Source organism: Rousettus aegyptiacus, unplaced genomic scaffold (assembly GCF_014176215.1).
Source record: "Rousettus aegyptiacus isolate mRouAeg1 unplaced genomic scaffold, mRouAeg1.p scaffold_m13_p_16, whole genome shotgun sequence".
Lineage (NCBI taxonomy): Eukaryota > Metazoa > Chordata > Mammalia > Chiroptera > Pteropodidae > Rousettus > Rousettus aegyptiacus.
Window position 1 is genome coordinate 18,716,960 of NW_023416291.1, and position 14,199 is coordinate 18,731,158.

Genomic DNA, 14,199 nt, shown 5'->3' on the forward strand with positions numbered 1-14,199 from the left:
ACAACAAGAAAAGCCTGTTATAACGTACACACAGGAATAGAACAGTTGCTTTTCATCCAGTCGCAAAAATAGTTCTAAGAATTTCAAACATTTTCACCATTCATTATATACTTGGAATGTTATAAGACAAAAGTCAGAATAATACTTAAATTTATAATAATAAAACAACCAAAAGCCACCAAAAAAACCCTCAAAACATGGGCACTTCTCAAAAATCATGTTTGGATCATGCGGTCGGAGAGGTAGCAAATTTGTTGGCAGAAGAACGTGTATGACAAAATTCAACCGGATACACAGAAATTTTCATCTACATAAGATAGAGCTACATGAAATGTAACTCATCTTTTATTCAAATGCAATTAGTTTTCAGACTAGAGAAATTCGCAATAGAGGAAATACTGTCAGTTGTACTTTCAGTTATTCTAAAATATACTGTGTTCTTTCTACAGGGGATAGGCGTCAAGTTATACCGCTTGCCAAGAAGTGAAGAAACGCACTAGGTGCTGACACTGACTGAGGGTTTCCATTACACGGCACCAGTCCAGTTACCTTAGGAGATTTGAGTTCTCCTCGCCTCCAGTTGGTATCGATTCTGTGCTGTCTAATGTACGCACTTTTCCACGGACTGTGTATGAAACCTGGTTTTATTACTTTTCTTCTCTTGATGTGCAAAGGTTCATCTATACCTAGTTCAAAGAGTTAAAGAGTATAATTGCCTTCATCAAATATAAAAATTACACATTTTATAACGTATCTCATTTTCCCTATGCTGAAAACCACCGAAATGCCGGACATTGTCCAATTTCTAACACTTAGTACAAAACGATGATTGTATTCTGTATGTTGATCTTTTATATTGACTATTTCATTTCTTTCTCAAAATGATCCAATGGAATGCTGGTGAGGATGTGCAGAAATTGGAACCCTTGTGTGACGCTTCAGGGAATATAAAATGGTGAAGCCGCTATGGAAAATAGTATGCTGCTTCCTCAAAAATATTATCCACAGAACTATCATATGATCCAGCAAGTGCATATCTGAGTGTGTATCCACTTCTGGATATACATCCAAAAGAACTGAAAACGGGAACTCGAATAGATACTTGTACACCCTCATCCATAGCAGCATTATTCCTAATAGCCAAAAAGTGGAAGCGACTCGAGCGTCCATCAATGGATAAATGGATAAACAAAAGTGGTATATACATACAATGGAATATTATTCAACCTTAAAAAAAAATTCTGACATATGCTACCACGGATGAACTTGAAGACATTATGCTAAGTAAAATAAGCCAGTCACAAAAAGACAAATACCATATGATTCCACTTATACAAGGTACCTAGAGTTGTCAAACTTATAGAGACAGAAAGTAGAATGGCGGTTGCCAGCAGCTCCAGGGAGGAGGCATAGAGAGTAATCGTTAACCAGGTATGTATGGCGTTTCAGCTGGGGAAGATGAAAAAGTTCTTGAGATGGATGGCGGTAATAGTTAAACGACAATGTGAATGTACTTAATACCACTGAACTATACGCTTAAACATGATTAAAATGATAAATCTTATGTCTATGTTATTAATTTTTAAGTCATTAAAATAATGATTCTAAGAGAGAAGGTAAAGCAGGTATGATTAATCCCACTTCATGTTTATAAGCACTTGAGAAGGGGTTTCGCTGCTTAGTTCGAGCCACAGACAGGGCAGAGGCAGGACTGGAAACCAACATCCAGGATCTTCACCTCCAAGCGTCACGAACTGTCAGTGATCCCCACTCGACTATTTCTTCCACGAAGGGGAGGACGACCTATGGAGTACCTATCTCATGCACCAAGAGTCTTTCTCAAAAATTTTGCTTGTCAGAGGCAAGTAATATTTTTACGTATATTTTCAAAAGTATTATTTTTCTAGATGCCTGCTGGGTGGGGGCGGTGGGGGGGAAGCCCTTTAACTAACATGGATGATACCTACTCCTGTACTAAGAAAGGGAATTTTTTTTAAGGTTTCAAGAACATAAACTCCATGATAAGATGAAGATGGGAGTTCACTACTATATTCTCAGGATTTAAGAATGTCTAGTTCATTGGAGGTATTCAAAACACATTTGTCAAAGAGATGAATAGACTATGGAATATTTGAGTATTTAACCACTAATATAACTTTGAGTTTCCTTTAAATCATCCTCATCTTGACTTTTTTATTGTTTATTAATTCTACTAGAGACTGGGAAGCAAATCAGATATACTTGCTATTAGTTATAGTGTTCATTAAAGGGATTAGCTGCAAGACTCGGCTCATTTGAACATGTGGAATAACACGTGGACTTTATATAAGCAGGTGATTGCAAATGAAGGCTCATTCCTGATTCTCCGATAGGCTGCAAAAATCTCTCTTTTCATTTACCCACCACTTTATTCTACTTGCACATAAAACTTATTTTATTTTACATAAAACCTATTTTTATTTTTTCTATTTGTTTTCAGAATCACTTTGCTTTTTCAAAGTAAAAACATTCTCTCTATGTGATTTTGAACCTTACCCTCTTCTTTGCATTTCTCTCTCCAGAGAAGGTTGTCCTCAGCCAAAATTCTCCAGTAGCGACACGTCTGAGCCGCTTGTAGCAGGTCTTTGGGTTCCAGGAATGAAAGCACATAAAGTGCCAGCTATGAAAAGTAAAAGCATAGTATACCCTTATTTTTACACATAAATAAAAGTAGAAAAGTAAGCTAATTATTCTCTACAGGATGGAGTAATGATAGATAAATGTATATAATTCTACATTCTAATTTTTAAAATTAAGAAAGGCAGTACTCTCTGATTAATATTCGGTCTTAACGAATATATACCAGATTCAAGAAACTCGCTCTTACTGGTTTTTAGGAACCTCACTAATTCCTCACCTCTTCAAGGAACACTTATTAAATCTTTCGGCTTCTGCTACTGCGTTTGCTGTTGAGTGTCAACTCAAGAATTCTGTCCATCCGTCCATCCGTCCGTCTGTCCATCCATCCGTCCATCCAGTCCAGTCCACCCACCTACCTACCTAAATACCTATTTTATTTTACTAGTTGTTTAAATTTTATCTTTTTCTCTCCTTAGTATCAAGGGAAACCATGAAGAATATATCAAAGGTGAATAAATTCACTTTCAGTCAAATACTTACAAAAAAGTGTTTCCTATTATTAACATCCTTCTGGAAGCTAAAAGAGCTTATGTCACTTTCATAAGCCAAATCTATTCAAAGAACTCAGTTTTAGAATGAGCCAGCAAGAATAAAAGTTTTTTTCTGGAACAATATCATTAGAAAAAAAAAAAATCACTTCAAAGAAGAAACATTTCAGAAAAAAAAATATGTTTTTCCCACTTTGTTTTTTTCCTGGAGTTATTCTTAGTTTTACATATTAAATATGATGAAATTATTTTAGTCACAGCCAATGTGAAATTAAAATTGGAACTGTCTTTAATTATCGTAGAATATTTAGAATGGTTATGTGAAAAAAAATGACTCTTTTTCTCTTCGAATCTGAAGTTTCAGGATCATTTGCAATTGTATATTAGTATTTTATACTGTCTTCTTAGCTGACATGTATTAGTTGCACGCCTGTAATTTATGAAACTATGGTGACATGACATTGAATATTTAATGTTATATTGTTTGTTGGCTAACAAAAATGAAACTATGAAGCCTATAACATCAATAAAAACTACATCTAAACTGTGCCTCATTTACATAGTCAAGAATGCCCATATGATCATAATCGATCTATGATTAAAAAATAGTGTCAGTTTACATGAAGATATAAAAACAAATGGGCATAAATAATTCCATGAGAAATGCTGTAAGCATGCAATTGGTAAGAGAAATCTGTAATTATGTGTGTGTGTGTGTGTGTGTGTGTGTGTGTGTGTGTGTGTGTTGTGTGATGGGGGCGAGAAGCAAGATGATTAAAAGAAAAAGATATACATGTGAAATTCCATATATTTTAAAATAATTATACAATATAAGTAACAGAGAACCACAGTTCAATAGAATCATAAAAGTATTAGTCTTGAAAGGACTTAGGATAAACGAACAACAAAATAAGAAATAGTTTTCTGTTTTAATAAAATCAGAGTTAAAAAAAAAAATCTACTGCTATAATGAACATGCCAAGTCAACTAAAGATTGGGCTTCAAGTAATCTGAGGAAAAATCCTGGTAAAGAAACAACCAAATTAGTGAAACTAAATGGCTTACTCCCATATATGACTTATTCCAGTGGTAGAAAGAAGTCACTCAGTCCATAAACATACTTTAATCTGAAAATGATATTATTAAATAATGGTAGGTTATCATTTACAGCCTTCTGTAACACTCCTTAAAGGGTTAAACTGGTAATACTGAATACCATAATCAGCATGACAGTGTTTCAAGGTGGCAGCTGTTGAATTATACTCTCAAATAGCACCCCATGAAGAACGGAGGTGATCTTCCTTACCTCTTTAGGGAGCAACGAAATGAAGTCTCGTTGAAACTGGGGTTCTATCACTTGCATCATATGTTTTACTTGTGTTGGTTCGCAACTATCAATAAGTTCATCTAAAGCAAGCAATTTCTCTGGTCCACTCCAGCTCTATCAAAGAGAAATCAGAAACTTTTATTATTTTAAAATAAATGTCTCAAATTATGAAATAATAAAGAAAAACCCAAATTTAACACAAAATAAAAAGGGCTCCTTATAGTGACTTTTTTCCTCCAGAAGGCATTAAAGTGATAATCATTTATTTAGTCTCATCAAATTTACCAGATACCTTTATTTTATAAAAGCTTTTTAAAAAGGCATAGTTTTGACAAAAAAAATATTTTTATTATATTATTATAATTGTTATATACTCATCTACCACCAAGATACTGGCTGAGAAAACCAAATGTTTATTCAGAAACATCAATTTGGGCATAGGGAGTTTTGACACATTTTCTTTTCTTTATGTTCTTTCAGGTGGGCACTATAAAACTTGAGAGCTTTAATGAAGCACTCATCTGAGGAGACTGGTAGCATCATTCTGAGAAAAATTAATAACCAGGTATACAGAACATCTGACAAGTGTCTTCCATAAATTAAAAGGGCTTTGATTCGTTGTGTGAAAGTAGTTTCAGATAAAAAAACAGCAAAGAGTAGAAAACAGTAGCTGATTTAGTAGTAATATTATATAATATGAACGAAGACTAAAAGAGGGCAAAAAAAAATAAAAGTACTACATTATGGAAAAACAAAAACATAATTACACTTCAAAAATATAAGCTCCTTTAAACTACTCTAGGAAATTTTTTTTTTAATTTTTTTCCAGTTAGGAATATCTAAATAGAAAAACCATAATTCTTAAAAGAAAGCCTGAAAAGCCATGTTGGTAATTGAAAATGTTAGAATTTCCCCTCCCAGTAATCATGTAAAACATTTAAATAACCTTGTAGTTCATAAGTAAAACAATATCCCGAGGAGACTGACTTAACATCCTGAGGAGACTGACTTAAGTACCTTGAATTATTTGAATTACTATGTCCATTTTAGAAGTGGGTGGAGAGGGAAAAAATAGGTGAGGTTTAGAGCTAGAAAGATCTAGATTTTTCACTCCATTTCTTGCTCAAACTATAAACTTGGATTTTATAACATGTGAAATAGATAATAACTGAAAACTGAGATATGCTGAGGATACCGGAAGCCTTATATAGAACATTTTAAAGTATTTTTTAAAGTATTTACCCTTTTAGAGTCTATAATAAACTTCATCTCCTCTTTCCTATCATAAAAGGTAGGCAATACTATCAAACATTTCAGTAGCACTTTCCTCCATAGTACAAACATTATCTCATTTAATCATCATAAAAACCCTGGGAAACATCCCCTTTTCACCACCGAATATGAGGAAACACAGGCTCTGATCAGGTATGGCCTTTCCTTTTACTTCTATACACACACACACACGGAACATCCTTAAGTACACTCACCTTGTATCTTTTTTGGTTAGGCTGGGGATTTATACATAGAAATTAAAAATACTCATACACATTCATATGCACACACATGTCCTATCAAAAGCAGTTAATTTGAAGTCTGATTATTTTGTTCAGTTTCCCTCACATAGCTTTAAATCTTGATTCAAAACTTACCTCTTTGACAAAACTTACAATGATCAATCTCCCCTCATCTCTGGTCAATCGGTATCAATACTATAAACTCTGATTTATTGATTTACATTCCCCACAAGATTTCTACATTCTACACAGTAGTATAAGGAACGTATCCATTTTGAGTAAAAGATAACTATGCTGACTTGACTAAATTACAGCTTTAATTAAGTTTCTTGATAGCAGAATAATTTTAATGTAAACTTCTTAATCTCCTTTGCATATGTTAATACCTGGTTTAAAAGTGTTTAGAAGTGTTTATGGTTAAACTTTGTTACAAAAATAAAGATATCCTACTCAACCTATAGTAAAAACAGTGTAAGAGCTTTCAATGTATTACTACTCTATATACTTTATATATTAACTATATTAATAGCTACTGTAAGTACTTCTGATTTAAGGTAATATACATGTTTTATGTTTTCTTTTTTCAGTTAATGTAATATTACTTTTTTAAAAAAATAAATAGAAAAACAATATCAATACATGGTAAATAACTGAGAATAGGTAGAAAAATACCTATTTGCAGTTATATGAAAAAAGCCAGAATAGAACATAAATAATTAATTCAGATCTTAGGTAAACGCTAGAAACTGTGGCAGAAACCTATATATATATATATACTTTGTTTTAGTTAATATTTAATAAGTCAAATAACATTAAAATTATCTCATTTAAATTTACATTTAGCAGATATTACTTTGTCACATTTTACTTAAGAATATACCACTGATAAAGTATAGTGACATGAGCTGTAAACTACATAGAAAATGAGACTGTTTCTGCTGACTGGACATACTCTACAGTCTAATTACTTAAACTCACATCTCTTACATGGTTCCAGCCAAGGTCTGAACCACATAGGCAGCTTTCCTCTCTCCAGCCTGGATTTCCAACCTGAAATCCAGACTTGTATATATAAAATTGTTTACTTGACATGTACTTTTAGATATGTAATAGAAACCTAACATGACCATGATCTTTCTCATCAAATACACACATCTACCACCTCCCATTTCAGTAAAATGTAACCCTATTCTATTAGTCATTCAGGCCCAAAACTCTGGAGTCATTCCTGACCCCTCACTCTCACCGGCAGGTAGTTCTGATCCATCAATGAAATCTAAGGCCTTAAACTTGAATCAAAATATATCCAGAACATAATAGAACTTAACAGAACATAAATTCTGCAAAAATGGAGTTTTCGTCTATTAACTACTGTGTTCCAGATCCAAAGGAGGGCCTAGCACTTAACAGTTGCCCAATTCATATTAATTGAATAAATGAATCCCCAAAGAGTCAAGAAGTACTGCACCAGCACTATCTCAAAACTCTCTCTAGAGAGTGTTTCTACCCTTTATGTTGGATGGTATCACTAGAGCTTGTTTGCTTAGTCGGGTTCCAAGTCTGGATACAAATTTTGTATACATACATGGTTTAGGAGAAAGGGATGTATGAATTAACTTGAAATCCTTGCAGTTAATGACTATATTAAAACAAATAACAACAGTCCACACCAACTTTTAATGAGGAATAGTGGAAAGAGCACTGAATTGGGGATCAAAAAATCCAACCTTTATAAGAGATACTGCCAGTAACTAAGTTAACCTCTGTGGCCTAAGTTTCTTTATCTGCAAAAGTATTGAATAATTCTGATAATAATTATATTTCTGTTCTGAAAAGTAGCTGTCCTGAAAAAGAAAAAGGCCATCTGCCTTTGGTTTTGCATGATAAAGTTAAGTGAGAACATATTAAAAGGGATAGGAAAAACATTCCAAACTCAGAAAGGATCAAGAGAAACAAAATTTAATTTGTATGCAAAATTGCAAATGCAAACTTGAAAATTCCCCATGAAAGTGATATTTTATTTTAGGTAATTAGAGAATACAGATAGTAGCGAAGACTAGAAAGAGCACTGAACTATAATCAGGTGCCTGGGTTTCACCAGTAAACTCACTGTGGAACCACATGGAAGTTCCTTAATTAGTCTGAGTCTCAGAAACCCCACCTGTATAATGAGGGGCTTGGTCCAGACCAGTGGTTCCCAAATACTGGTTGAGGAATGCAATAATCTCGGAGGCTTACAGCCCACCATTCAGTAGGCAAGATGAAGTTGAGGCCATTTTATGTTTTAAATAAACAACTCAACCAGGATTGACGGAAGTGATTCACCAAGCAGGAGTGAAACTGACTAACAACTCCTGGATAATTGATCCTTAGTATCCCAATCGGACATATATTCTGTGACTTTGGACAGTACTGTGCTGGAATTTCATGTGGTAAAGAACTCACGCACTTCTGTAACATCTCCAGCGGATGGTTATCCAGTCTGTTTCAACAGTTTCAGACATAGAAAGTACTTACTATCTCCCATTCTATTGTGTGTCTGTTCAAATTAAATTCAACTTATATCAAAACCTGATTCAAAGAACATGATCCAGGTTTTGTTTTCTAAAAAAAAAAAAAAAACAAGAATCAGCCTGACTGTATTTTTATATAAGTCTTCAAAATGTTAGACACATTTCCCTTCGTCTTCTCTAGCTAAATGCATGACTTTAACTCTTCCTCACACAAGGTTTCTTGATCTTACTGTTTTAAATATAATTGCAAAGTAATACCGAATTTGTTTTCTTTTGGCAATATCCTGTTTTAACGTTTTATCAAGTGTCAAATAAAAAAGATCTAAATAAATTAAGTTAGAATACATGTACAGTTTCTAAGGGTTATCATGAAACTTGATTAAATCCTTCAACAGAATAGTTTTTACTCCGTTTTTAATTTAAAAACACAGTTATTTTCTACTTTATCAATTTAAACAGTATTTTTAGTATAGCAAGTTTTTTCAAAGTACATTTATAATTTTAATGCAATGTGAATATGCTTTGATTACAATAATGCAATTAACGTCAAGCTAATGACATTAGTATGAAGCTAACGGTAACAGCCCTTTTTTAGACCTGAGAAAACTGTTTCCTGGCCCACAGACAAAACCAACATTTACTGAGTCTTCACTGTCTTCACAAGTACAGTTTATGTACATTACATGTTTTCTCCTCTTTGACAACTTTTTAGTGTCACATCTATTTTACAGAGGAAGAAAATAAAGGCAAGAGTGGTTACATAATATCTACGAAACTGCACAATTAAGAGGCAAAGCCAGAATTTGTACTAAGAGTTTTTCTCCTAAGTCATATTATGCTTCTCATATATCAGGATGCTTCTGAATATAAATTTCAAAATAAGAGAATGTTGATAGTATTGAGGTCTTTACTTAGTCCAAATATTTCAAGTAAAAAAAAAAATATTAACACCCAAATGACATAAACAACAACAAAAAAGAACAATCCTCTCCCCACAAATTATTAATCTGAAGCATCAATCTGGCTTCAAAGAAAGGAAAAAAAAAAAAAAAAAGGCAGACCCAATGAGTACTGAAAATCCAAACAGTACAAAATTTCTGAGGTTTTTTGCTTTGTTTTTAATTTGCACTTCTACTTTGCAGTGGCATTCTGTTTCAGTTTCCCTTTATTCAAAATGGTGTGTCATTTGTCCTCATTCAATTTATAAATTGAGTACTTTGTCAAAATAGATGGAGCTGGACCAAAACAATGCTGTATTGCTGCCTTAGGAGCAATAGCAGAACAGTAAGGGGACAAACTCTCCCATTTTGCTTGTTATACAACAGAAAAGTCATCATTAAATGCCCCCACAGCACATCTGTAGAAATCATGCCAGTTTAATTATCCTTCAACTATACCTCATAGGTCAACTCATGACTCCCCCACCTGACAATGAGACTACATCTCTCTACAAGTTAGGCATTAAAGTACTGTAAGCCTTTAGGCAAGCGATTCATTTCTAGTTACTTTGGCATCAGTCTTGAAAATAAAGAGCAGTGCACGACAATGAGGCCCTGGGCACGTCAGGGACAGACATGATACTCAAAAGATTAAGGTCCTTATCTGCCTATCTAGTTGGCCTTTTATTGTCAGTAGATTTCTTTGCTACAGAATATTTATCTGAAAAAAAAAATGTAGTACTATACATGCAAGGGTAATTCTACATGTTACTCCTATTAACGTCCTAGATTTCTTCACTCTGTCCACTTCCCATATAGGAAAAAAAAAAAATCAAATGGGCCTTTTTACAGAACAAAAGCTAGCCTAATGATCTTTAGTTTACTGAATCTCATTAATTCTAAGAAACAAGCTTTTTAAAAAAACATGAACATTTCTGAAGTTGGGATGCATCTAAGAACCTTGGTATCTCAGATTTGATGACATACATTATGGCAACGTGGGCACTTCATTAAGAAAAGCCTGAGCTAGCTAAACGAGCAAGCGTCATAGAAAGGGCTCCCTAAAACACCTTCACTGCAAAGTAATGTACAAATGCCCCCTCCTAGAGAGATCGGTATTTGAGAGAATTCCACTAAAACTGGGAAAAAACCTAAATGGCTAGTAAAGAACGTTATGGAATACTGGGGAAAACCTGGGCCCATACTGATTTTAAAGCTCAATCTAGACTACCTTCTGATAAGAAATAAAGCTTTTCATATAAAATAAGTATTTTGGAGGCTGTCTGCGATGATAAAACTATTACTAATAGTGTAATTTTTGATCATGTTAGTACTTTCTCATAAAAATGATATGAAATCAGCTTCTGCAGCCCTCTCAAGGACTGTGCTGCTCACACTGCATACATGTGCAAAGATGACCACACAGCCATCTGCCCATTTCCTCGGCTAAAGGAAATCGGTATTTCTTGAAAGTATTTCTGAAAGACTGTATAAATGTCTGAGTTCTATCTTCACCTCTTATTGATGGATAAGTTTCTTTTTTTAAGGATGTAACAAAAATTTAGAATTCTGAGGGCATGTGTAGGAAAAAAAAATATTTTCAATTAAAAAAAAAATCATGATGAACCTGGAGGAATGGAGGAAATAATCCTTGGGGCAGGATAAGTTTAATAAATAAATGACTATGAAAACAAAACCAAGAAAAACAAAACCCAATTCTCTGTAATTGTAGTGGTTTACAACACTGTAATAATAATAGTAAAATATATGTTTTTATTCTTGTAATCATAGATTCTCAACCTCAGTGCCACTGACATTTTGGGCCAGATAAGTTTGTTGTGGGAGGCTGTTCCTCACATCGCCTCTACCCGGTAGATGCCCGCGATGTCTTGCTCCCACAGCGTAACAACCAAAAATGCTTCAGCCAAGGGAGCAATCTGCCCCCTGTCAAGAACCACTGCTCCAATCTTTCAGTTATCAACCACAAAGAAAAGGTTATCCTAGTTTTTCTGAAATCACCTGAAGGGTAGAAAACAATTTTTAAAATCCATTTAAAAATGACATTGCTTCCAATGAGTTTTCTAGCTACAGAAGAAAAAAACTGAGATATTTATTTAGATTTTGCTCAGGTATATAAAATACTAAGCTTTACATAAATGGACGTCTTAAAAATCTGAAATGTCAGATAAAGTATCCTCTTTTTCAACCCATATTCCCTCATGTAGCCAGAAAATATCGCCATTTAAGCAGCCAGCGGTAAGGAAATAAATTCGTTTTGCATTAGAATAGTGGCTAATATCACAGATACCTTCACTTTACATAATTTATATCATTTATTATTTATGAAAAATAATTGAGTGTTTAATTCATGCCAACTATTTTGCTAAATACTTGATTTATATGCATTACCTCACTGGAAGAAAAGATATGTCAATTTAATATCACTATTGTGAGTTATAAAATTCACAATTTTCAAGGTTTGGTTATAGCTAATCATTGTACAAAAGCATGGCATAATGCAAAAAAAAGCTGCATCAAGCCTTTGGAGGATACTAAGGTAACAGTGATGGGCAAGCAACCATCAGGGACTAATGAGTGGAGCTCTTACCATTACTCCTCAATGCTCAGCTTCCAAGCAATGCAGTTTAGAGCACGAGTACATTTAACAAGCCCAGAAACCAAATCGTAAAGGGGAGAAGGAAGGAAAGTCTTACTATCTAAAAAGCAATAAAAGAAATGCAAAAGCACAGCTCCATAAAATAAGCATTGGACTCCCCTGAGTAATAGTTCAAAATGAAAATGAACTCCCTTATTTTTCATAGCATTTTTAATTGAGATATACTTCGTATAACATAAGATTCAGCATTTTAAATGGACACTTCGGCGGTTCCCAGCACACCCATCCTGCTGCACAGCCATCGCCACTCTCAACTCCAGAACACTTCCGTCACCGCCCCAAAACCCTGTACCTGTTAGCAGTTAGTCTCAACCTCCCCTCCCATCACACCCTAGCAACCATGTAATCTGCTTTCTCTCTCAATGGATCTGCCTGTTCTCATATGTAATCATACAGTATGTGGCCTTTTTTATCTGGCTTTGTTCATTTAGCGTAATGTTTTCAAGGTTCATCCATGGTATAGCACGTAATGGTTCCTTTTCGTGGCCGAATAATTCCTTATTTTGTAGAAATTAAGGGAAACATTTCAAGTACTGTTTTTAGACATGTCACCTGAAACATTTTCAGCCACTCCTGGAGGCCTGTGGGTGGTTGGACAGATGTAATTCGGCGACGTTGTTGCCCTTGGCCATTGGCTGCTCTCAGGTCTCCAAAAGTTGTTGGTGTTGCTGAACATGGTACAAGCCCAGTGGTACTACAAAAAATACAAGAGCGGAAGCAAAGATAGATATTTATTAAGAACAGCGGGCTCTAATTTACTAAGAGTGATGATCTGGCATATTTCAAACATTAATCAAATTATTATTTTTATTTGCTTATTCCCAGAGTACAAGGATACACAAAACCTATTCTGCTATTCTTAGAGTAAGTTTCCTCCCTCCTACATAACACCTGTTATTATCCCAGCAATGCTAATTGAAACCAAATGACAGAATCTCTATGGCAAAAGTGCAAGTTGTTGATACATACAAATAATGTTAAAATACTTTCTTAGAAGATACTTCCCTTATGACTGGTCTCCAGTGACATAATTAAACAAAAGTTTAAATATCCTTTATAAAAAGGAGTGTGAGACTTATAAATGCTTTAAAAAATCCATATGTAGAAATTCTATGCTCAAATGTTTTGGACATTTTACTAGTTACATTACTCCTTTAGTTCGGCCAGATGCTTTCTAAATTGTTTATAATATTTGTCTATTTCTCTCCAATTTTCTATTGTTATTTATAAAGCTTAGTCTAGATAATACTTGACAGAAGTAAGCTTTGATTAGAAATGTGTTTACTCAAAACAGGTAAGTATTGAAAACATATTATATGCAAAATTAAATGAGATCACCTAACCACTATTATCCAAAAATTTAAACTTTGAGATAGTTTTTAAAAAAACTTGAAATTTAGTTCTGCCACTAGTAAGATGAAGGATTAAAACTAGATGATCTATCTCTAAAATTGCCCTAACTCTCCTAAAAATTACTAATTAATAGAAAAAAGTATAGTTATAACTATTATTAATATATTAAAATTTACTTTCTAATTTCAATACTTAATTAAATTATTTAAACTCAAGGTAAATACTGAACAACACCTTTATTTCAGAGACAGTTAAAAAAAAGGAGCAGAAAGATTCAGTTAACAATTACATTTGTAAAATAATCTTCAATTTATTGAAGCTACGATAATAAAGTGTTTTAAATCCAAAAAACATACAAATTTATACTAATAATTAAATATCAAACTCTGATAAATTACTAATGAAACAACTCCAATTCTTTTCTATACGCTATATCATTAATTTGTTTTTAAAAAGTGCATCTCAGTCACCAGAATTTACAGAAAAATCTTATCTTTCACCTTTAAATCTTAACATTATGCATTTACGACAATCTCTATCATTCGATAATTAAGACTATTTTTTCACTACCAAATTTCAAAGGTAAGTTTTATTTTCTTCTCTGAAATAAAGCAAGTTTTAAACAGTGATTATCACTTCAATTTTCTTTAAAAAAATGATAGAAAAGTATACTTTCATCTTATTAGAAAATCTATCAAATAAATTTAAAA

The 14,199-nt window shown here is 33.5% G+C and overlaps 1 protein-coding gene across 6 annotated transcripts in view; it reads right to left on the reverse strand.

Annotated features, from left to right (window-relative positions):
• Window positions 1–14,199, reverse strand: part of FBXW7 (F-box and WD repeat domain containing 7) — a 171,275-nt gene that overhangs the window by 8,941 nt on the left and 148,135 nt on the right. For all 6 annotated transcript variants that reach the window (XR_001596916.2, XM_016144577.2, XM_016144576.2 and 3 more), the window contains 4 exons: window positions 12,689–12,830; window positions 4,474–4,608; window positions 2,536–2,659; window positions 550–686 (listed from right to left, as the gene is read on the reverse strand). Coding sequence is in view for 5 of the 6 variants with exons in the window: in XM_016144577.2 (XP_016000063.1) it covers window positions 550–686; window positions 2,536–2,659; window positions 4,474–4,608; window positions 12,689–12,830 (538 nt within the window). In the remaining variant the exon portion in view is untranslated. The remainder of the gene's footprint in view (window positions 1–549; window positions 687–2,535; window positions 2,660–4,473; window positions 4,609–12,688; window positions 12,831–14,199) is intronic.